This window comes from Bactrocera oleae, chromosome 4 (genome assembly GCF_042242935.1).
Source record: "Bactrocera oleae isolate idBacOlea1 chromosome 4, idBacOlea1, whole genome shotgun sequence".
Lineage (NCBI taxonomy): Eukaryota > Metazoa > Arthropoda > Insecta > Diptera > Tephritidae > Bactrocera > Bactrocera oleae.
Window position 1 is genome coordinate 73,985,904 of NC_091538.1, and position 26,501 is coordinate 74,012,404.

At 38.5% G+C, this 26,501-nt stretch overlaps 1 protein-coding gene across 1 annotated transcript; it reads right to left on the reverse strand.

Moving 5' to 3' along the window:
* Positions 1–1,317: 1,317 nt before the first annotated feature.
* LOC106627298 (alpha-protein kinase 1) lies at positions 1,318–26,172 on the reverse strand. Its single transcript, XM_014247407.3, has 5 exons — positions 25,780–26,172; positions 25,356–25,435; positions 5,691–6,054; positions 2,221–5,608; positions 1,318–2,033 (listed from the first exon to the last, which is right to left on the reverse strand). Exons 2-5 carry the CDS (start codon positions 25,374–25,376, stop codon positions 1,841–1,843), a joined length of 3,966 nt encoding a protein of 1,321 aa, XP_014102882.2. The 5' UTR covers positions 25,377–25,435; positions 25,780–26,172; the 3' UTR covers positions 1,318–1,840.
* Between the last annotated feature and the right edge of the window lie 329 nt (positions 26,173–26,501).

Sequence of the window (26,501 nt, forward strand, 5' to 3'; positions counted from 1 at the left end):
AAACTTCAAATAAGTTTATTGTTTATTAGATAACTTTGCTTTGTCTTCCGTTAAATGCAAACCACCATATCCACGTAGGGATTCTTTCCAAAGAAAACTCCGTTTCATACTTTTTCGTTCCATTCTTGACTTTGCAAATGGCATTTATGTATTGGTTAAATGAAATTGGATGATTATAACCAGATAAGTGGTGTGTAAGCTAAAAGGTTGTATTTAAAAGTAAAATATATTTTTTTAAGTTATAAATTCTACTGACCGATGTTTACAATTTGTGGTCCATATTGATGAAACCCACTGCACTGAGGAGACCTTCTTTACATTATCATTGAGAAAACGCATTTTGTGTAATATAATATCAAGACGGTGGGTGGGCGTGTCGGGGTAAGCGGAATATACTGTGATGAAAATTATTTTCTATTATTATTATTAACATACTTATGAATCCAATACAAACTGCAAAAGGGTTGGAATGTTCCATCGTACTAATAAGTAATTATGAATTGTTTTCCAAATAATTAGAGCTCCTGTAGAAAGGTTTAGCCACTGGATATATAGCGGCACGTCTTAAGGCCACATTTAAATTATACGATTGATTTGAGGTCAACTTCATACTGCTCATCATGTGCTCGAGTGAAAATCTTGATCAGTGGGGGAATGTTTGCGCCAGCGGCTAGCATGAGATGATGTGGGACTGGAAATAGCACAAGAGTAGTAAAACAGCTGCTTTATCTTAAAGAAAATGAAACTGGTCACAAGTGTTTCCAGACCTTCTAAATTCTTACAGAAAAAAACTCACTTTTAGAAAATGTTTTTTAATAAAGAATATTTGCATAAAGCGAGCGCTTACTCTTTCATGGAACGTGTGGCATTGCTGACACTCAAAAATTCGTTTTTGCAATTAATACTTTCTCTGCGCACCTCCGAAATCAATTCCAATTGTTTTTCCAATTAATTCATTACCCTTCAATTATATTTATTTCGTGAATTACGCATGGTTGTGTTTCAGCTTGAGCAAATTATTGCTGGCAATTAACGCAATAATTAACTTTTACTAACGTTACATTCAACCCAGTAGGAAATAGGTTTCACTCGTTTAATTGATACCTTTTATTACTCTTTTATTATCTTCGTTGCCTCTTACGAAATTGTGAGGCTTACACCAAACCATATATTTATTATTATTTCGGCTTTTTGTTACCGAAGTTAAACACATATTTAAATTATATTCTTCACTCACTTCATTACAATAAACATACGCAATTCTTCACAATGCCCCTTTCTCATATGCAAACCTGAAGAATTTCGAAAGGCGAGATATTAAAATTTTGTTTTTGTAATTTTTATTAACATTTTTAGACTATAAAATATAGTTCGCTTTCATTATTAATTTTAACTTTCATATGTACAAATATATTTATCGTATAAAAATTAACTATAATTAATTAAATAAAGAATATAAAATTTATACAAAAGTTGAAGAGTAGTCGAAGAGCAGGAAACTTCGTAGATTCCACCGAATCATGTACTTATTTCAGACAGAAAAAGAGAAATAAGAGCCACACAGGGAACCTTTACCAAAGAATAATAAAAATAATAATAACAACGGAAGAAAACGAAAAATTATGAGGATAAGGACAAAAGTTAAGGCGAAGGCAGCCTATAGAATAGCACAAGTTATATTTCGTTGGTGGCGCTTGTTAACCAATTTCTAAGGAATTTGCTTTTATTTCTAATCAGCCGCTTTAGCTTTTTCCTCAAGCAAATAGTGTTTTGAAAATGTCTTTATTTAAATGGCTTTCTCGCATATTTGGGTGGCACATTTGATCGCAGCGCTTAGCGCTCATCTTTGACTCTTTTGCATCATGGTCTCCAACACGCTGGGATCCAAGGTTGAGGCGTGCTCCAAATCTTCTGAACTGGCATTCTCCTCAGCAACATTCACGAAAGCACTCGAGAGTTCACCATTCAATTTATTCACTGCCCCCGTCGATATGTCGTACATGAAGATCTCCTGCTCTGCTTCGTCGACGGATCTGTTTGAAGTGAAGAAAAAAATGGAAATTTAAATATTAGATACCGAAAATAAAGAAATGTCACAAATTGGACCGACTTTATATTTCTGAATTGAAGGATATGCTTCACTAAGTTTTTAATAGTAATTTTTTGTACAATATAATAAACATTTTTAGTAACTATGATGACAGATTTGCAATTACTTACTTTGCCACTAGTAGGACCACGGATTGCTGTTCCACATCCGTTCGCGCTTCTTTCTCCAGCCAGCGCTTGAAATTCTCTTTTGTAGGCTTCTTAACCAAAGTCTTGATAAGGTCACCACCAATGAATTTCACTTCCTTATCATCAGCTGCGGCATCGCGTTCACTACGGCGTTCAGTGCTATCATTAGTTGGTGGTTGTGCCTCAACTGGGGCCAGAACAACAACACTCACGATCTTCTTACCACGCAACTCCTCACTATCAGGCAAAGGGAACTGCGCACCGTTAATTTTAAGCGGTAAATAGCGATTGTACTGGCGTTCCGCCAAGTCAACAGGTGGCACAACAGTCGCGTCGGTCTTAATGTACTTTTCCGAAACACTCTTCTCGTTTTCTGCATCGAAATGCACGACTTTCACATCCACGCCTTGCTTGTGAGGCAATGCATTCGACTGCTTGACGCGTTCAATATCTTTTTCGCTAAGCGAAACCTTATCCCCATTCGGCTTGACCACCGTGACGACTTTTTTCGAAGCGGAAATCTGTGCTGCTCCACCAGCTCCATAGAAGTGCTGCAGATGCTCAGCAGGTAGATTCTCCAAAGCGACGTCCCCCACCTTATCGTAGTCCAAGACGGAAATGTCTGCGTTGCTGAGAATACCGGACGATAGCAGCTGTTGGCGCAAGTCGTCGGGAACTTCATCGGGCAATTGAAGTAGTGTTTGAGAGACTTTAGCTTCTTTTTTCGTACCTTCAGTATTATGTGCGCTCTGTGGAGTGGGGGTGCTGCTGCTTGCAGTGGAGTCTGGACCATAATTGGAATTACTGGCACTAGTTTGAATGGCGGGTAGGTAGGGCTTGTCATTTCTTGATGCCGGCTGTGAGCCAAAACTAAATTGGCCCAAGACGGACTTTTCTTCATTGCGACGCTGTTCTAATTCTTTGAAGACATCAGAGTGGAAGGTCGATACACCAAATTGGGATGAACCACCTGAAGCGGCGTTGGAAACGGTTGAAGATATCAAACTACCCGCACCAGATTGCCTTGGTTGCTGAGCGAAGTTAGTGGCTGGCTGTGTCTGCAATGAGGGTGAACTGGCGAGCACTTGTGTAGCAGCTACTTCCTGCTGGTACTGAGTGGAATGATATTGGTTGTATGCCGTCGGGGGTAAAGGTGTTATGATCATGACCTTCTCGCCGTCTGTGGTTTGGGCGTACTGCGGAGGCGCTAGTGTCGTCGTCGGATAGGCGGAATGTTGGCCATTCTGAGCCGTTACAAAATTACTGAATTGTTGTTGCTGCTGTTGTTGTTGACTTTTTACTGATTGCAAAGCCGCCGCTGTGAGGTAATGCGTATTCACCGAACTACCACTTGCATAGCTTGAGCTGGATTGTTGCTGTTGTTGGTATGATTGTTGCGCTGTGTTTGGTGCCGGCGTGGGTCCTAAATGTGGTGCTGGTATGTCATGCAATACTTGATTTTGTGTTTGGTACGCAAAATTGCCAAAGCTATTGTATTGCCCACTACTGCTGCCGCCGCCGCCAATTGGAGTCTCGATAGTCTCAGTTATATGCTGCTCATATTTCGGTATCGACTTGAGAAGTTCAGTTTCTTTAGAAGATTGTACTCCGAAGTAGTTATGAATCGACCTAATTGGATCCGATGGCGACTGCAATGAGGCAGTGGTGGGACTGCTGGGACTTGGTAAGCTGCTCTGCTGACTCTGATAAGCTTGCTTCTGGCTTTGTTGATGGTTCTTCTCCAGTGTTTGAAAAGATTGCTGCTGTAACTGATGTGTCTGTTGTTGGGACTGTTGCTGGCTCTGTTGATAGGACTGTTGATTTGACTTTTGCTGGTTCTGCGGTTGATGCTGTTGCTGAACCTGTTGCTGAGGCTGCTGGTGGGACTGTTGTGCTTGTTGTTGCTGCTGTGGCTGGAAACGACTTGACGCCAATTTCTGATTGAGCAACTGAGTGTGAGAGTGTGATTGTTGAGACGTCTGTTTAAAGTAATTGCCATTGTTGCTGCTAGATTGTGTCGTCTGTGGTGAAGGTAATAAGAAGGTCGGCTGTTGCACATACTGCGGCTGTCGATTGAACTGGAAGGGCTGTTGTGAGTGATAACTCTGCTGGTGTTTCACCACGTTTGAAGGATGCTGTGGTTGGTGGTAATGTTGTTGCGTTTGCGCAGTTTGATAATTTGTGTTCTCCAACTTGGCCGGTATGGGAACTTGCTTAATGTGGGGTTGTGCTGGAAGTGTCGGACGGAACTTAACTGGCTGATAAGGAAATCCCGATTGTCGGGAAGGCAACTCTTGAGATTTGGGTGGTGCGGTAGGAAAAAACACCGACTGTTTCGGCGGAGCAGGTGTGGATTTCTGAATTAGACTGCTGAAGAAGGATTGTTGCTGATTACTAGGCTGTTGCTGATATTGCTGATTGTGATTGGAGTAAAAGTGGCCTTGTGGGGAACTAGAAGCTCCAAAAGTTTTGCGAAATTGTGCTTGCAGTTGTGGCAACTGCTGCAAAGTCGGCAAGGTTGTCGGAGATGGTGAAGGTGGTGGTGGTGGATTTACCACATTTTTAAAGGATGAGCTGAATTGAGGACGTTGTTGTTGTTGTGATTGTTGGGGCTGTTGCTGGGGGTGTTGGTATTGTGATTGTTGCTGCTTTTGATAGAAATTCGCAGATGGCTGTTGGACAAGGGCGGCAGGTGGACGGAAGTAATTGCCGCTTTGTTGCAATGGCAATTGTTGCTTTTGATGCTGATACTGCTGCTGCGCTTGTTGTTGTTGCTGTTGCAGATGTGCCTGTTGAAAATATCCAGTAAATAGTTGATTGGTACCAGCTTGCGACTGACTGTGTGTGCTAGCGCCGAAGTCAGATCGCGTATTATAAGCGTCCTGTGCGCCACCTCCGACAGGTATGGCAACCACTTGGCTCTGTACGCTTTCGGCGTTATGTTCCTCAAGCTGGTGTCCCGCTTGAGACTTGTCCTCGGACCCGAAAGTTACATGAATTCCACTATTGCTGTGATATTTCTCCGAATCGGGGTGGATGATAGTGCGCAGCGTTGTAGTCTTAACTGGTGGAGCTGGTGTCGCAGGTACTGGGTAATGCACGATCTCCTCTTCCTCCTCTTCTTCTTCATTGTCATCATTGTTGAGAGAGGCGATGGGACTTTCCAAATGCAATTTGTTGTTCTGGTCTTTCTTATAGTTTACATAGAAAACATGAACTTTCTCCTTCTTTTTCTTGGTGACAATGGGTTGTGGTTCGGGTTCAGGCAGCGTTTCATTTGAATCCTTTATAATGATCTCGATTATTGGCTCGGGTGCTTCCAAATATTGTGGATAGTACTGGGGTCCAATATAGTTGTTTGGGAATTGTGCTGGAAAGTGGTTAAAGAAACAACGATCAAATAAAAGGATTAGTTACTAGCTCTTCACAGATTTCCCACAAATTTCACTCACCAATCGCTTCTTGTCCGTTGTAATAACCACTTTGCGGATAATAGGCTTGTCCGTTATTCTCGTAGCCAGCGCGTCGACTTGCGATTTCCGGATAGAGATAGCCGGCATTTTCGAAATCAAAAAGTGTGCGCTTTCCACGCTTATCGCTAGCGTTCGTGATAGCGGCTGATGTCTTGAGAGTTTTCGCTTCGCGTGCAGTGGTGGCAGGCTTCACTAATGTTTTTGCCGCGGCTTTTGCATTTCCACTCTCTACGACCTTTGGAGTTGTAGTGGGCTTGGCTGTTGTCGCTTTGGCACGTTGTTTGGCATCAGATCCGTCGGCTGTGGCTAGCGCTGTTGCTATGGATATTGAAATCCCGATCAACTGAAATGGGAACAAGAATAAAATTAATTTTCTTGCTGTATTATAGGAAAAACAAAACAACATGTTTTATAGCATAATTCAAGGAATTGTTATTCAGTTTTGTGTTGCGGGGGTCACCTTTTATAGATTGCTTACAATACATACTCCTTGGAAGACGTAAATTACTTTAAGACAGTAGAGCATCGTATTTAAAAATTGCCAACGAATTCACTTAATAATTTGAAAACCTGCAGGAAAATTGTTATGTGAACGCATTACCGAGTTGTGTAACAATATTCGTCTATGTCAGACAATCACGTGGAAAGCGAAAGGGAATTTAAAACCTCAAAAAGACGCAAAAGTAATAAATGACATCGCATACAAATCACTTGGGTGAATGCCAACAGGCTCGCCAAACGCTTAAATATCTAAAATAATTGCGATTGCAATTAAATTAATTTGTTAAGTATGAAAAATTGCCGTTAATCGGCGTTTAATCTGAAAACGAAGCGAAATGAAAGCGTCCAGCGATCATTAATCAAAATGTGTTGAGTTGCAGGTTAGACGATAAATATTTACGCACACACAAGCCGAACAGTTGTTTCGCTTGATATTTTCACAAGCTTCTCCACTCATTTGTGATGTGTGGTTCCTGACGGCGTTTAACTTCGCAAGACGGATGGGTATGCGGGGACGTACATTGGGGAAATTTACCGTTATTGAATAAAAATAAAAAAATTAATTTTTAGATTTGAATGGACCTTTACCCGGGGCGAGGCTAGGAGAGAATTTACTGATATGACACACTATGGTTTAAAGTATTGACAAAAGTTTAGAAGTGTCATATTAGAACGTAAGTCCAACCTCAGAGACTTGACGCCATTGCAGCTGTTTGGTTAGATATCACATTTTCTTCTCAAATCATAACATTTATTTAAATAAAACTCCCGTAAAAATCGGTCTATGCCACTGTTTACGGCGATGCGGACAACCTAATTGCTAAGCCTATTGGCCTAATAAGAGCCGAGTCGCATACACATGTGAAGGCCGCGCAATTCGGTATGTAGGTATAAGCATGTTGGCAGGTATGGCTTGCGCAACTATCTTGTCTTGTAACAGTCCGTCTTGCGACACGAAAATGATCAAGTCACTTATAACTTCATTTAATTACGTCAAAAGACCCTTTCCGCTCAATTCCTCACGCGCAACACGAATGAATAGCACACGCTCCAAATGTCGCTAAATAATCTTTTTATTTTTTCCGTTATGACTTTTTGCTGCTCTTCATTGTAGCAATATAACAATGCAGTGCATTAAAACAACAATAAAGTTAGAGATTAATTATGAAATGATAAACGAGACAACATTTTTTTAACAATGTGCCTATATACAAGTAAAGCATGTACCATATATGTATTTATGTTTATAACAACAGTCATGTAAGCAAAACAATCGTTACAAATATTGACAATTAAATAAGAATACAGTAGGTGTAAAAAAATATGCGCCAGGTATCGATGTAGATTTCAATTTAATCTGACTAATATGTTATATTCTGAGTTTGAACCAAAATTAAATGTAAATACGGCGTTTTCATTCAGGTATTTTTGAGCCAACAAAACAAACAAGAGTCTCTTCCTCTCTTCAAGTCAATTATTTTCGCTTTCCAACCACCTCGCAGACTTTGTGACCACAGGCACTGTTTAATAACGTGACAAATGTTAACGGTGTCAAAGTCAAAGGAAGAGTGAATTCTCAATTATCTAAGTCACAATGTCATAAAATGTTTTTCTCTGCCGCTTTCTCAGCACTTTTGTTTCTTTTTTGAACCAGAGCTCGTCAACTAACCGAAACAGGTGCACATTTTGATTTTTTCACTGAGGCTTAACAATTTTATTTAAGCTACAAATCTGTGAAATTTACCACAGAGTACTTCGCAATGTCATCTGTGTGCATGTGTATGTGTGTGGTCAACAATGGTTGCCAACGTGCTCCACATCTCTCATTGTTTTTATGCTTTCTTCGTTTGTTGACTCACAATATTTACTGGCAATTTTTCGTAATATTGATGCGTTTCTCCTTTCCTCTCTCGCTGCACACCTTATCCCGCCCTCTTTGTTAATATTCGGAATTCAAATAGGAACTATGCAAATTTATTATTGTGGGTATTATAAATTTATTTGTGTGTTTGTGCGTGTGTGTGGTTGTGTAATGAATTTGCTTTTGCTACTGTCAGCACTACCGCACAAATGCGGACGGCGGATTTTGGTGCTATGACACCGCTGCTTGATAATTTGTTGGGGCAATCGCATTTCGCCCACAACAACAACCAATTGTTTTTGCTGATTTCTTGGCAGCCGTCTGCAACTTTCTCTCATTGTTGTTCACGCACACACATACATGATGGCATTTATACAAATATTTCAACACTTCTTCGGTCTGCGTGTGGATTCCCTCAATCCGGCCTACTCGGTGGAGGCGTGAATGCTTGTATCACCGTTATTTAATTTTATTTGTTTCAGCGCGTTGTTGCTGTTGCTTGCACAATTCTAAAAATACAATCATTTATTTTTTGCTTTTTATGCTCTTCTACTTTAGGAGTAAATGCCTAGGTCAGTTTTTGGGGAAAAAATTGGCCTTTTTGTTGTTGTCTTCACGCTCCACATTCCCCTGTTTGTTAGTGTATTTTTCTCGGGTGTTAACTTTATAAACTAATAACGGGCCTTTCTTGGTTGCAGACGACTTGAATTTGCATATTTTTGGCTTCTTTCGTGTTATCTGATTTCCGCATTGTTGCTAATTAACAGTTAATTTCTCCTAAGGTCATGCCAAACAATAATGAATTGCTAATTTGTCAGTTTCCAAGCGATTGCACAACCACACTGACGTCTTTAAAATATATAAATGAAAATCACAACACGAGACAAAATAACATTTAAGGCAGAAACAAAGAAAAAGCATCCACATGAACGTACCTCGACCACAAGGAAACAACGTATACGTTTCTTCTTATAGAAACCATTTGAGATTCCGAAATGAAAATCCTCTTCTAATCTTAAGAATGCCCTCACTTCTAAATATATGCTACATCAATGCTATCTGCGTCTGGGAGTTCGTGTAAAAACTCTAAAGCCCTCATGTTCTGTTATTTATGTATTATCTTTTATAAAGACAGCAACAGATACATACACCTAACACCTTTTCGTTGATGAACAAAGACACTTGTCACTGGTGTAACGATCTGAAACCAATCCAAAGCGAAAAGTGTCAAAAAATGGGCATTACAGATGATATAAAAAGTGACTCTGAAATATATGACATATGTCAGCACACACAGAAGAGGCAGTGGAATTGCAGATTCATTTCCATTCATTTTCAGTTACACTTCGGTAAGCTGTGAACTAGAAAAAGCGGAAAAACAAAGCAAAACAAATTAAATTGGCCGTCATCTGCTTAATTCATGCGATCGGTGACTTTTCAAAGGGTAGAGATAAATAACTGCATAAATAAATATAGTCACAATAACGAGGGCGATTGAACAATGCCGTCGAATGCGACTCTACTTATCTACCCATATGTACAAATTTATGTTTGTGGGGCAAATTCGTGCAATCGAATATTAGCTCGCTGGCATTCGTTTGCGGCACATACACACACTTTCAATGGAACTAAGGGCCTTTAGGGTGTCGTAAAGTTTTTCAAACCCTTACAGACTGGTCCAACCGGTTCATTGGAGACGAACTCAAGTCATCTTCTGCTTATAGCTTTATATTTTCTAAGCAAGACTAAACTGTTCAATAAGAAACAAACAAAGCTAATTGGCTGACACTGTCACTGAAATTAACACCGAAAAACTTATAGAGTTACTATATTCTAACTAAGAAGAGAAAGTATAAGTTAGGATGGTTCGAAAAAACCGATTGTTAATTTTTCGAGAAATGTCAACCATCATCGCCTATCACAGTACAAAAACAAAATAATTGAGCAAAAGAGATACCATTTTTGATAGAGCAGGCTATTGGCAAAAAAACAAATTTCCTCAAATTAGTTAAACTTCAACCGTTAATATCTTTTAAACGGTTAGGTTATCCATAAAATAATGTTTCAAGTTTGAAGCAATATATGAATCTTTCTATCCGATCATAAGAAAAACATAGATAACGGTAAAGTGGAAGACCAAGCGAAAAAACAACATTCGTTTTTTTTAACCACCCTAGTATGGGTGCAAACTAAACGAACTAAACGATCTGCTTCAAACATTTGCCCTTTCAAATGAATCAAAACATCACATATTTAGTTAAAGTTTCTTATAAGAGTCTTCCGAAGAAGCGTACATATATGTCATACTAATTTTGTAGAGATAATATTAAAATTTACCAAAAAAGAGCACTGAGTAAACAATGGAAAGATCAATTTTGCATTTCTTCTGTTAATCTTATTTTTCCTGAGCAGTTGAAGAGATTTTCTTGCGATTGCTGCTTGGTACGTTTTGACTGATATCCTCTGACCAAGTGTACGAGTATATCCTTTTCCATAGAAGCATATCAGAAGCCATAAGCTTAAACTTGTCAGACACTCTAGAATAACTTGCACATTTAACTAAACAAGGTGCTTGAAGTGAAGGTGTCAAATCTACACAAGTGGTGTATAATGAGTGATTCGGGTTCGCTTCGCTGGTCGCATACTATGACTTTCCGCAGTTATTTGCGTTACATCGTGGGTGGTAGGTGTGTCGTGCCACCTGTTGTGGAGTTTCACGAGGTTTCCGTGTTTCTGTGACATGCTCGCTCAATGGCTTACGAAGACCACAGCTGTAGCAGTGAACAAATGTGCACATACACATACACGCATAGTTTCTAAATTTGTTTACATTTTGAGTAAATTTGGTTCGAGTCGCGCGAACCACGTGTATGCACACAGAACATGGAACCACATTTAGTTTACCACTTAGCTAACGATACAATAGCAATTTGCTGGAGTTTTTAAAGCTTTTGTTAGAAAGGTCCGCAGATATCTTCAGAAAGGGCACAATTTGGCATTCATCGTTATAGGGTATTACTTTAATCCGGCCTTCGTTTCTTAATTGGAGAATTAACGTATTGGAAGGTCTCATAAAATGTACAATATACTAATGCAACATTAGGGAAAAACAACAACAGCAACATTAATAGCTGGCGAAGTCTCATTAACGCAAGCCTGGAGTGCCGCCATCTGGACAGACTGGCCGCAATAAATTATGGTATTTTTATGTCTGTGTGTGTGTGTGTAAACGCCAGAGCTGCGTGCCAAGCGAATCGTAGATATGGAACCATGTTTTTGAATACACGTCGTTTTCACCAACACATAACCAAGTATGTATGTGCTTAATATTCATATTAATAGGAAGCCAATATACATACATACATATATGTTTATTTAAGTGCTGGTGTAGATGACTCGTTTGTCCAGCGACACATGAACACGTGAAATAAGGCATCGTAATCAACTTTCGTCTCCTATCGATGTATCTTTGTAATGGTATTATGTTTTCGTCTCTTGTCTTCGATGAAAATGAAAGCGAATTGAAAAGTGAAATACTTCGTAATAATAATAATTCATAATATAACTGTAAACATTTTATGTTAATTATTACAAAACAAAATGTTAGTCAAATGTGTTTGAGGTTATACAAGTATCAAATGTATAACGGTAAACAAGTTTATTCAGTACAAACGAGCATGATTTGAATAGCGGAAGACTGCATAACAGGTTCGACGAAAAGCTTAAAAGAAGTTTTTGTCGTATTTGACACTAGGAACTCAAAACTTCAAATCAACAGCAATGTCATTGGGAGGGATCCAAATCATTCAAATCGATTTCGAGGTTTCTTTGCAAAAATATTGAAAATGAAACGACTTTAAGTGTGTATTTCCGATTGCTCAAATTTAGAAGTAATTTGATATTGAGTGCATTAAAAAAGAAGGGAAAGATATTTTAATTATGATTATATTTTGGAAAAAGCGTCACTTTAACTTCACCTTACTCGAACTGTAGTTAGCTGCAACTGTTAGCAAATCAACTGCTAAGTGTCCGAAGATTAACGAAGCTACAGATAGTAGCATAATTACTTGTAAAACAACAAACATGACAACAACACCAATATGTGCCACATGAGTTGCATGCGAATGCACGCAAAAAATAGAATTGCAGACAAATGAAGAGCTGTCCGCGGCTGAAGATTCGCAAGCTCGGCTGACGAAATGGCATTAGTTGGAGGCAACGAGCGAGCAAGAAGCTAATTGCCACAGCAGACGTTACGAATGCATAACTGCGAAGTGGTGGACGTTGAATGCGAATGCCGTTGATAAGAAATGCACAGTCGGACGGAGGAAAACTAAGACGAAGCGCGTACTTGCGGTTGAAAAGCGAAGTTAAAGTCGGAGCTTGTGAGACGATGGTGGCATAAATGAATGCCACCAATACATAGACCATGCCAAACCATCTTAGCATATCAACAGCGCATTATAAACGCAACAACAATAACAACACAATCAAATGTGATGGGAATCGAGCCAGTGGCAGCAAAAGTGCAAGCAAATCAAAGTTACAACGTTTACACACGGCTTGGTGAATTGGAGGTGCAAACCGGTGGCGGGCTGCGCGGCAGCTGAGTGCCGTATGTTGAACGCTTACGCGACTCATTGCATGCCATGAACTCATTGCTGATTGCCAGTTGCTTATTACAATCCATGTACAATTGAGTGTAGTTAAACAGTGGCATAGGAGATCACAGCGAGTTGTTGTTGTTCGACGTGCTGCCATGTGATGCCACTGGAATTGTTGTTGGTATTTCTTATGACAGCTACTTATGCAGTTGCCTTTTTTTTATTTACTTTATTTGCCTTTTGTTCTAAAATGCATTTGTTGCAAGTCATAAAACCATGTGCGAAGGGGCTTTCAACGACTACAAAAACAAAATATGAAGAAATACCCAATTTAATGATTTCTTTTGTTATACGGGTACTATGTAGAAATAGAGGGGTGTGTGAGCATATTTTTTGCCAATAATAAATACCTTTTGTTTTCAAATTCGAAAACTTCTTTCGAAAAATCACATTACATACATACAAATGTACAAACTGGAAATACTTCACTATACGAGTGCAATCCGAAATAGTTGCACCTGTTTGTCAGTAATTATTGCAGCAACCGTTATTTCAAATTGGCGCAACTTCCGTTACAACTAGTGATATTTACTTCAATTGGTGACACGCCAAATTTTCCGCATGCAACAGACTGCAGTTATGATTGGCTTAATCTAAGCTTATAAATACACCGCAGCGTATTTCTTTTCGACTGCACCAACACATGCACATGCACATTTACATGACACTCTCGCAGCTGCAGCCATTTCACTTTCTACCCGACACTTTTGCTTCACGCAATGCCACTCGATTATGCATTCAGCAGTTCAAGTGTCTGATTACTTGTTTTTGTTGTGTTTTTTTTTCACTTTTCGTTTTCGTTTTCATTTTCGATGCTTGTGCTGAAGAAGCTGCTCGGCAACTTGCCACATGCCACTTGAAAACCTGCAACTTGCCAATCTGCTTGAGCCGACTCATCGCCTGCCTGCCAAACCGGTGAGTGGATGTATGTATGTATTTGTTTTATTTGCCAAATACTTCACTTTGGTGCATTTTGAGGTTATCGGTTATATTCCTCATTTTTTCAACTTAATCTCTAATTTTTTGTAAGCAAAAGCAATTCTGCAATTATTTATAAGAAATGCTTATATAAGAGATTATACACTGAATACCATAAGTACGTATATTTACAAAAACTTTACACTTATGCAATTGATTTCAAGCGGATAGTCAACATTTGGCATCAAAAAAATAGACTCCCGGTACCCTCAATTATACGGAAAAATAATTATTTAGTTAAAATCTAAGTTTTTCGAAACATTTTTACTCATATAGGAATTTGAGTAACACAATTTATTTTAAGTTGAGCATATTCATAGTATTTTTACACAGCTCGCATTGGCTATTTGCCAGCTCAAGTTAGGTGACTCTCTACCGCAAAATGTTCACCCTCACCTGAACCTCTCACCTCTTTTTATACCATTCTTTTCTGAAAGTGGTTCCACACTGCCTCTTCAAAGATCATCCTAGTTTAGGACAAAAACTCAGTATTCGAAAAGATTTCTAAGGCAAATCTCAAGCTACATATATTTTCACCGGTTTTAATTCTGAGATCATTTTGAGGTTAGAATATATTATGTAATCATGCTCTAGTTGCAGAGAATATTATTCTGCGACTTATCAATGTACTTTTTGCCTTTATTTATGGGAAAAGGTTAATTTTCACTTTTCCTGACATGACTTGAATACAATTTTTGAATATTGAGATTTTTCTACAAATTGACAACTTCCTGGAGTGAGTTCCCAAAAACCTCACATTTGTGTGTGGTAATTGATCTTTAAAATGCTGCAAGAGAAAATTCAACTCAATTGCTTGATAACTGTAAGAAATCGCTTATAAAACATGAACTGGTTTATATGCCACTTTTAAGAGCCTACTGCCACACTCACAAAAGTGTGTGTGTCATGTGACGTAACTAACCAACTATAATTAAATTATTACGTTTGTATTAAGCGTTAATCTTGCATTTCCTTCAATTTGGTTGAACACCGTGCTGAGCCCGCACACACACACGGCCGAAAATGCGGTCACCTGCGTCACAGACGCCAGTAAATAGGCAGTTCGACTTCCTTTGCCCGACAAGCCGCTACAAGAAGTCAATTAGCGGGGGTATAACGGGAAAGGAAACCCCGAATAAACAGTTTTAGTGGCCCTCCATCCCACTCGGTGCTAAAAAAAAAGCTTTGCGTTAAATGCACTTTGTTGTTGTTAGATGCAACGATTACAACATCAGCTTCAACATGTGAATTATTGCATGCGCAAATTTAGTACCGAATGTAGTTGTGAGGTGGCCAAAAGTGAGTTGTGTGTGTGGGTGTGAAAGTAGTTTTTCTGATCAAAGGCTTGACGTGTGTGTGGGTGTGTCAAAACGTCCTGATGTAATCACTTTCGTTAGTGGCATAGAAAAGTCGAAAAAGGCAAAATACACCAGTAACAGGGTTGTTGGTGGAATCTTCGGTTCGGAACACTTCGTCTGCGCATCGCCTTTAAGCTTTCGATGCAATGAGGACGCACGAATTGGAGTTGAAGGTTTTTCCTTAATTTGTGCATCGTTTTGTTAAGCACAGTGGTTGAAAGAAAATTTATTTCGAATGCCGAATTTCACTGCCAGACCTTCGAGTTCAGATTCAAGCCGAGAAAGTTGCAAAAATTGTGTGTGTGATACTTTAAAATGTACGAACTGTCACTCATTGTCTCGTTAGTTTTCAATATATGTCGTAAATACCACAAAAAATTGCCGGCAGGGGGTTAAACACACCTTGAAGCATTTAACACGTGATTGGACCCTGTTTCACAATAATTCGCCTCAATTACACCCACTCAAGCACATTTATGTTAAATTAGCTGCGCCTCAGCGAGTCAATCAGAGTCAGTATTTGGCGCTTGATTGCCACAAATAACATATGCGGACAAGCAGTTAGCTCAGACGCTGAAGAGACAGTTGCACGTCAAGGGCTCTCAAGCAAACGTCTGTACCTACGTGTGTGAAGGATAGCTGCCTAAAAGCTTCACAAGCAAAGAGCTCAGCACCAAAGTCCATGCTGAAACCTCCCGTGTGGCTTCTATTAAAATTGAACAGAGTAAATTGTAGCGGTAAAACCCACTGTAAGTGCCGTCGCCTAATCGAAGTACAATCGGAATGTAAAAACCGTTACAAATCCAAGGAGACTACAAATAAAAACGACGCAACTCATAAAAACAAATATTTAATGTAAAAAAATGTAGACAACTATTAAGAGAAGTTCAAGCCGATTGCGTACAATCAAAATGTCGATAAAAGTTGTTGTTGGAGAGGTCAGTCGCTCTTCGGCGGGCACTTAATGAAAACGAAAGCGGGTATAATGACTTTTTCGAGTCACTTTTTCTTATTTCTCACCGCCGTGGGCCGTGGGCTGCAACTCGACTACGACAACATTGAGTAAGCCAATTGATGTTGACGAAGCGGAGGCCAACCAAACCAGTTCATTACAACAAAATGCGGAGCAGAAAGCACGTGAATTTTCGAGGTAGTAAAACAGAAACTAAGCTGGAAGAATTGCAAAACTTTGGGGGATTATTGACTTAAGTGAAGGGAGTGAAAATTCGACAATCAAAAGGTGAGGTAATATCGCTCTTGCTCCACTAAGGTGAATTGTAGAAAATGAGCTTTAAATAAAACGCACTTGTGTGTAAAGGTACTTTCAAATGATTTTAGTTTTTACTAATCGAGATTTTGAGTCAACTTCACACTTACCACACGTGCCACACTAGCTGTGGGCATCAAGGCGGGTTTCCTGTCAATTCAGTGGTCTGACACTTCGCCTCCAATTTATTAAAGACTTTTTGCCAACATTTCTTAAATTGGTGGCACTTATGTGGGCTTATGTAAAAATTAGGTGAGCGAGTGTATGCCGTCGACTGCAACACAAATCGTGCCTGGTGTCACTCCCGTGCAATTACTTAAGCTCCTACAAGTTGTAACATATTATTTCCCACACACACATGCGCACATATATACACACACATAATAGCATTTGCACATGACTGTATCTGTGTATAATACTTTTCCTTTTTGTTTGTTTTTGTTTTTGAAAGTGATATGCGTTATGAATTTATGCGCAATGCCAGTCATGCGTCACGGCGATGCAACCGCCGTCAACACTTTTACTAACGAACTGTTGGGACTTATATCATTTTCTTCACTCGCGGAAAGTATACAGATTTAGCATGTGAATTTTGCAATCAGTTTAGATTAATGTAATGAATTACTTACATATGGTAATGATTTTCAAATATTCGGCTTGCGTACTGAAATTCTCGCCGCCATGATCTTAAAGTTTTAAAATAAATTCCACACACATTACTTATGTAATCCAAATAAGCATTCGAGAGCACCTATAGTATTCCAATTCGCTTTCGTTCCGAAGTTTTAAAACTGAATTCTGAAATCCATTACATAACCGCTACAATCTGCCATTTTCGGGAGCAAGGTCGATGCATACAGCCCACATATTCATGCGGAACCCATTTTATAACAACAATTGAGGCACAATCTACCAAACCGCAGCCGAATGGCCCAACAACAAAGCCTCGGATAGAGCAACATAGAAATGTGGGGGCAAAGCGTTTTGGAGCAGCCACAAGGTTATTATGCGGTTATCTTTTATAATATATTGCTGCATATTTATCCGTCAACAACAAAGCAGCAGTGGCAATTAGTTGAGAGCAATGAAAAAGGCCAAGAAATCGTTTGCATTGCTGTTAATTGCAACACAGCAAACCACTAATTATGAGAGTTAAATAGATTTCGGCTGATGTTACACACATACGACGCATGCATGTGCGGTGGTACGGCGTCGACGCTTGGGGCCACGAGGCACTCGAAAAGGCCAAAAGCCATCAAGAAAGAGCCAAACATCGGATCAACATTAGAGCTAAAATAATGGGAGCAAAAGTTTTCATTTTCTTTGGTGTTTGTGGCGTGCAGCTGTGTGTGAGTGTATAAAAGTAGACAAAAGCGAGGCAATAAAACAATTTGAATTAAATGAAAGCGAATGTAGGCTGAGATCACGTCATTTAATCGTAATTGTAAAAATGTTTACAGATTTCGGCAACAAATCATATTAATTCTGCTAAATAGGCAAGCACGATCATTTCGGAGAAAAAAATTAGGCATCTTTTAAGAAAATTTGGAAAATTATATCATATCGGTTTTGATACACGCAAAAATCGACTTTATATGATATGAAAGAGATTTGTTGAATTGCAAAATTTTTATTCAAATAAATATGCGTAAGTGAATGGGGAATTTTTTAACAGTAAAAACTTAGTCATTTTGTATCTTTTTTTTTTGATTAACTTTTTAATTAATACCTCTCCGAGGCGAAAGACAGCAGCTGGAGTGTTAATAAACTTAATTATAGGGTAAAAATGCAATATTTTGAGTTTGCATTTTTTTTTATTTAACCTTAAGTTTGTCTTTATGCTCCAAACATCCGCTCAGCGCCATATCTGATTATTAGGCGGTTAATCAGAACTCCAAAAGAGTTGTATCTTCACTGGTTCAGGAGAGCTCATCCTGCTATTTTCTCTTATTAATATTCAATTATGGACCAAAAATGTTAAAAAGTACTAGTTTCCCTTTACTTTGAATAAATAATCTGCATTCTATTACAGTAAAGATTTTCAAATGAGCTAATTCGATTTAGCCATGTCCGTCCGTCCGTCGGTATATACTAGTCCCTCAGTTTTTGAGATATCGGTCCGAAATTTCGCCACAACCTTTTCACCCCAAGGGACTGCTAATTTGTCGGAACCGCCGATATCGAACCACTATAGCATATACATAGCTGCGATACAAACTTAACGAAAGGAATCAAGTGCTTGCATGGAAAAATTTTCTATTTGACGAGATATCTTCATGAAATTTGAGAAGAGTTATTTTTAAAGAAAATAATGCAATCTCTGGCGAAATTGTTCAGATTGAATCACTATAGCATATAGCTATCATACAAACTGGTCGAACAAAGTTCTTGTACGGAGTCTTTTGTTTTTGTGAAGGCTATTATAGCTTCGATGCAACCGAGGTTAACGTTTTGTCTTGTGTTTTTAACTATTAGTAGTATAAAATATGTTTCAATTAAATTTATGTTTTTATATATTATTTTCCAAGGATTTATGGTACAATATAATTAACACTCGGCAATCCAAATCGAGTTTCGCTTTGATTACTTGCATTTTTCGAATATGTAACAGCAATAAATTTAGTTGTTGTATTTTAATTAAGTCCAGCTTATAAACATGTAATACTTGTATACCTAAGTGTGGTGAATCGGTCCACAGCCATATCTGATGGTCACTATTTTTAATGAAGACTCGTAAATTTTCATCCATTGCCCAAATATATAGATTTCTTTGTGTGTTTGAACAGATTATTTAAAACTTAGTAGCTTACAGAGGATCACCGCTATTAAAGTCCGCTTATTAGATAATAATATGAAAAGTTAAAACTTACAAGCCGAGGGTATTTTTGCAATCCAGTTTCTTTTGCCAAAAACATCTTAAAATCTAAACAAGTGGCCATAAAATAGAATAAATGAGCAAAAAAAACTAAAACCAAAACATAAAAGCCAGATAATATTAAAAAATAATTCGTGAATTTAAATTTTTTTTTATTTATTAATTAATTTATATGTGATACCAAAGAGGCATATATATACAGACGAAACGCATGCAATGGTCCGCAAGCGCTTCGTTCCACAACTACTTGGCGTTACACAGAAACTTACGACCCCATGACGAAATCGAAAAGTAATGCTAGTAATAGTCGTTTTACACAGCTATATTTACAAGTTACATTTCTGGCCATAAACGATGGCGAACATGCAAAAGTCATCGCCACCAGAGTTGCAGTCACATTAGCAGCCGTAACACAAACAAGTCCCGCCACCAAACCGAGCGGTTTCATCTGCGCAAGCGCCCTGATGCGCTCACTTAGCGACCAGCGCGAGTGTGTGTGTGTGTCGTCAGCAGCGGTCGCCAACAAATTGAAAAGTGAAAGGCATTCCTTGAAGTTAATGCTGTCAGCGAGATGACTTAGCGTGTGTCTGTGTGTGTGTGGTGCGAGCATCTTTATACGTTTACTTCACACACATTTACACATATATTCAATGCTTTGTTTTCAAATCGATTTTTGTCTCAATTATTTCATTATGTAATATTTTCGGTTGACTCGCTTTATGACAAGCTTGCCTACATACATACTACAAGCCTGCGTACATATGAATATTGCTACTATTGACTTGATAAGGGCATCTGTAGCAGCTGCCGCAGTTATACTGTTGGGAACTACACGATCTAGAGAAACAACAACAGTTAGTTGACCAAACATCGCTCGTACTTTCAAAGCGCTTCCGGCTGAGAGACCTCATTGCGCGAGTTAACACTACTTTATTGAGATTCTTAAGACTAACTTGTTACATACATATATCTTACTGCTATTTATAATAACTAGTGTGTTTACTTATTACTAGTTGATAGTTTGATGTTTGTTTGTTTGTGATATTTTGGTAAAATAATGTAGTTTAGCGTACTCAGTCAATTAATTAGCTAATTTCATTTAAAAATTTTGTAGTCGCGCAATTATTTTTATTTCTTTTATTTTCATTTTCATTTTTATTTCACAGCTAAATGGCACCCATTACACGATTTGGCGCTCTCATTGACCTTTACATTTGCCTCGTACCCAAGTTGCAGTGGCACTTGTGTTTCTTAATGTGCTTCCAGCTGATCTAAATCGCGTGCAAAGCTCCCATTTTTGGCATAACAAGTGCAGCTGGCTGTCAAAGCGGTTGCCAAGGGTGAAGCATGCTGTGTGTGTGATGTGAAAATATGCGCGGACGGCCTTATGGCCAAGCGACGAGCGAATGGCTGCAGCCGGTTTGTGTCTCGTATGTTAGCTTCACTTTGGTGTCCATTTTTGTGCTGCAAATGTTGTTGTGCTCTTGTGTGGCATGAAAGTTCAAGATTACATAAACTCGTTGCTAAAATGGACTGTCCAAATTTCAATTTCATTCACGAAATGCGAATGTGCAGGAGAAAATAAGAGCATAATAACAAAATTTCTTTGAAAAATATTTTAATTCTTAATTAGACTCCTTAAATTATACTGAAAACAATTTCTTATATTTTTTTTATTTTGAATGGTTATGGTAAACATTTTTTGTCCATAACTAAAATTATAATAATGAAAGACGAGTCCCAAGGCGGTTTGATTTTGACTAAAATGGTCATCAATGTTTTGTGACTCAAAGCCTATTTCGATATATCATGGAGTAAAATTTTTCTTTGGTTCCTTGGGCTCGCTTTTTATGGCCGCCAATCTTGCCAGTTTGTGTACGCGTTAACTTCACTTCAACTTAAAATTTTTAATACTAATTTATCTGAACGAAAAGGTGATTATTTGTAGCCAAGTAGCTTGCTATAATAATTTAACGGCACTTTATAAATGGCAATTCAGTGAAATTAATAGAAGTTCGCGTCTTAAGTCTTTTGAATTCAGACTTGTTCAACACATTTATTTATTTATTAATTAAACACATCATTATTCACAAAGCGACCACAGAAGAGTGATTTTCATGCATACATCTACAAAAAGTGTATTTTTATTTGTATTTGTGAGTGTATGTGTGTGAAGACCCACTTGTAAACCGCAAGAGATGTGCAAATGCAGTAACAATGTCTCACGGTCACTGCAAATCGGCATTGCAAAAACAACAATGTGTGAATATCTGTACCGTCTGCATTAAACGCTTCGCCATCAATACACACATACATGCACAGAAAATCAATTTCATGCAGGCCAATCGCCGAAATTAAAAGCAAACGATGGCCCCAATTACTTAGCAACAACAATCAACAGCTAATAGTTGGCGAGTCGGCGAGCGTAAATAAAACATACAAGGCTAAAGAGACGACAAGTGAATTTTAATAGACACAACGACACACAATTAACACAAATAAACCAACTAAGGTAGAAGCAATGAAATCTGTTGCAAAATACAACCAAAGCCGAAACATAAACAAATGGTGGCGAATTCCAGCAAATTGATTCTTCGAATATTCGTCTTTTATACTAAAATGATATTTTTGCTACAGTCTTCTTTCTTTGCCAAGTGACAATGGCTTCTTTCATTGGAAAGAAGAAAACAATTTGTTTACAAATGACCTGGAAACCTTCATAATGCGTCAACAATGTGAAGGTTGTTACTGATAGAAGAATGGAGACAGCGAATGAAGAAGCTTGACAGACCATTGATTGCCCATTAGCTCTACAATTGTCGCCGCTTTTGACAGAGAAACGACTGATTGATAGCGCTGCTGAGTGAGGGGGGGCAGCGCGCGGTGTCTTCGAGGTAAGTAATTGCAATGAAAGTGTTGAAATACCAGCCAAACGAGGCGGGACAGATGTAGAGCAAGCGATAAGCTTCAGCTTTAAGCGATATGCTTAAGGGTTAGAAATGACAAAAGGTCGGTAATCATTTTATAGATCCTACTACGCACTGCTAAGCTTGTTAAACTTATAAACGGACCAGTTGTGATTTTAACATATATATCAAATTAATATTGATATAGTTTGGCACAACCATAAAACTATTTACTGATTTTACAAAAAAGCAGAAATAAAAAAATAACTTAAATTATATTCCTCCTTGAAAATTTTTGTCGAAAATTCCAATTTTTGGTACACTCATGCATGCAGACGGAAGCCTCAGCGCCTTTTGGCCCCAAAGCCTCGTCAATCAAAGTCTTTGCATGCTTCAATAAACTGTCGGTATCAGTTTTTCTGCGGAAGCGAGCAATTTCACCGCTCATTATGTGCCCATACCTAATGTGTGCATGTATGTGTAGAAGTACAAATAATAAAAAAATTTAACCTTCATGCGCTTTTCAGGCCAACAAAAGAAAGTGATTTCTAAACATATTTTTGATTTATTAGGGTTATTTGTAGAGTGCACGTGATTAGCATAGATTACAGTGTCTTATTGCTTTAACTTAACAACTGTTAATCCACTTACAAACTTCTTCAGCAATATTTTTTTCTATATAGCAACTCAGCATTGAATTATGCACGAGATCAATTCTAGCACGTATATTCTTCCACTAATTTTGTCCTGACCACAGATCGAATTTTTCAATTGGAAATTCATATATCTACCAGTGCGTGCAAAAATATGTCTTTTCTACAACACCTTTTGATTTCCTTGAGTATTCTTCAAAGAAGTTCGCATTTAAATAGTCTGAAATCAGCGGTTCGCATAAATGCGCCTGAAGCTACTTTTGTCTCGTTGAATCCCCGTTTTGCCTTTCGAGTCAGCCGCTAAACCGAAAATGAGTAACGAAAAGCGCATTTTAATATTCACTCGGCATGCAAAGCACCAATCAAGCATCAACTCGGCGCGGTCAGCAAGTGAATTTGTAATAATTTACAAGTATGTTTGTGTGTTGAAGCTCTTCGATTGTGTCTCGTTGTATTTATTGTTATTATAAAATGTTTTCTTTTGCGTTTTTGGTGATGTGTAGAAAGTTAAGCGATTTTGAGGGCTTCGGCTTAACATTTTTACCCGGATTATTTGCATACACAAACATATTACAGTATGCATGCGTGTGTGTAGCGCCAAATTATGCCACCAGCCTGACTGCACGCCCTGCATGCAAATCGAAAAACGGAAGTGAGTGAATGCTGGCACAAATAACTCAATGTTTTTCTTACTTTTCGTTTTTGTTATGGGCTCATGCTTTTTTTCGAAGTTTTCGCATTTCGCAGAATTGCATTGCGCAGAGTTGATTTGTCTGTGGTTGCCTCCACTTCTCTACACCTGTTGCCGTCATCTCAGGTTCCAGCGCCTCGACAACCGACTTGCAACAGCCCCGAGTTGTTGTCATATCAGTTACAAAGCTTTGCCATCAATTTGCAATAAAATGTTAAGTAATGACGCGCTACAGCAAATATGTGGCCAGACAGTAGGACGCTACTGTCGCATTTACGCAGTAAGTTGATATGTTGACAAATACGCCAATGCTTGCTGCAAATATCTACAAACACACACGCGTAATTACTTTCTTCACAGTTGTTTGCTTCAATATTTACTGAGCAAATATACTCAAAACTCAACTGTTGTACGCGGCGCCCATCAAATCACATGCCCAGAAATCAAATTTGGTTAGAATTTGTTTAGTAATCGCAACAGCACAATCTCCTTGAAATGGAGATCGTAATCTTTAAGTTATTGTTACTTAGGGCATTGCACTTTACTTCAGGCGTCGTCAACAGAAGCTGTTACTTTAAATTACACCCCTGTGCACTTGACATATTCAACTTTCATGGCTTTTCATTTGATCAAAATGACAAGTGTACAGAATCGAGGTGTTTGTCTAATTAGACTTAATTTTCTGAGAATAAAGGTTGGAAATCGTTACGCATCCCTCTATTTTTTGGAGAGTATTGAGGATATGAATCTAATTTTATTAGCCATTGAACTTCACTCATAGTCTCTACATTTCCACGGTGTTTATGCTTAACTTCTTCAATATATCTCACTGCCTACAATCGCTTTTACATACACAAAACACCCGTATGTATCCCTAGTCTAGCGCAATATATTAGTCGTCGCCAACAACAAGCATAAATAAGCACCTAACAAAGTAAGAGGAGTCAAGACACGCATAGTATTTACTATCTTGAGCAAATCGCAAAGTACTTTTACTTACTGCCAGTTATACATATATCTACTTACTTAGGTTCTGTGCCATCATCCAGTGCTCACACTCTTCCGGTTTCCCTTTCATTTTTGCCGGAAGCGATTTCACACATGCAACACCTCAGTCGCTTTGTGTAAATACATTCGTTCATTTCTTTTGATATAGCGGTTAAATATGTAACATAAGTATAAGTGCACAGTAGCGAAGACTCGCATATAAATATACCATATACATACATGTTATATATACGAGTATGTATTTGGAAACAAGCCATTTGAGAATGTGCATGTGAGTGTGCCATTGCGGGCATAATTACTGTTATTAGATGCACAGGTTGGTACTTCATTAGCTCAAGTGGCAATTAATCAGTGTCGTTTTATGGACACACACACACTCAAACTAGCACTGGCACACACATTTAAGTGGATTTGGGAACCTTTTACCATTATGATTACGATTTGAATGCCATCTATTTATGGCTGCAAAAGAAATGCCCTACTTACTATTTATAAAGTATTCAATTCTAAGAAAAGCGAGGTAAATTTTATAACTTTTTTAGTGTGCAGTTTATAGTTCAAGAATATTAGTTAAGACAAAACGGTGTAAATTGGCTCTAATGAAGTGGTTAGTAATGACATTTGCCAAGCGAATTTATCATCTCGATACTGGTGCTGTTTTTATACTTTAAACCCGCCACGAAAGTAATGAAACCTATTTTCTGTTTTTCAGTTCTAAAACTGCATCTGAGACGGACTTTACTTTCAAGAAATATCAAGGTTTTTTCTTAAGTCTTTTTCAGTTGAAGGTGTTTTGAAAATAAATATAATAATTTTGATATTAATGCACACATATATAATATATATGTATATATATCGCTCTTTCGCAGCTTTTTAACTTACCAGCACAAGTGCAATCCTCATGTCTGCGGGCGAAACAGTTAACTCCAGGCGTAGCAGCAAAAAAACGGTGCGTCAAATATCTATTATAAAAATGTTGTTGTATTAAGCTAAGATATTTTTTTCCAACGGAAAGTAAATAAAAGATTTAATTTCAATTACACTCAGCAAACAAAAGAAAGTGAAGCAAAAAAAGTTAAAAGCTGTAATTTAAATAACCGTACACACTTTACTGTTAATTAGTATCTTCTTAGCATAAGTTTGATTTGGAACAATTTTTTCATGCCAAAGTAAGTTTGCACTGGCGCGAAGAAAGTTTCACTGGACTTCACTTGGGTGCAAACATAAATTAAACGCAGGCATTCCAATTATCATGTAGTAAGTCAAATTAATCCGTTTCACATCAAAACACAGGCAGTTTACTTACGCAGAAACACCAAGTATCTTTAACACAAGAAACCAAAATAAACAATAAATACAAAAACAACACGCGAATGTCCTTTTCGTAAGCCAATGCAGAGTTTGTTTGCATGTGTGTGAATGGCTAGCGATTTATTGTATTTATACTGCGCACAAATAAATATGTTGCAATATCCGTAAGTGTGTATGTGTGTGCGGCAGACGACTGTCACTCGAACGTTGGAGGGTTTCACGCGCACTACCGAACCGTACGACGTTATGGTTAACGTTGAACTGAATTCGACGGAATTGAAATTTCAGTGAGGCGGCCAATGCGACAATGGTTGCTTCTTTTTCGGCTAGCACGACGACACCGCTGCACCATCGCCATCACCATCAAAGCGCCAAAAAAGACGCTCTCCAGCAGACAAGTAAAGTCCACAAGAAGTGGCGAAAAGACAAAAGCGAAACACAACAGCAAAATCGCGGTAAAAAGAAGACGAAGAAAGCGCAACAACGGCGGTTGTGCATGCGCTTACCCGGCGTCACCATCATTGCTGACAGCGCGGTCGAGACGGCCATTCAGTGTGTTGAGTCCAGTTTTCTATGAGCCGAGAGAAGTGGAGCTGAAGAGCTGATGGAATGGCTGGCGCTTGTTGAATTCCCTCCCGCCTACGAAGCGCAACGCGAGCGGCAAAGGGAAGCCAAGTAAAGTAAATGTGTAGCAACAACAATAACAAACGTTGACTC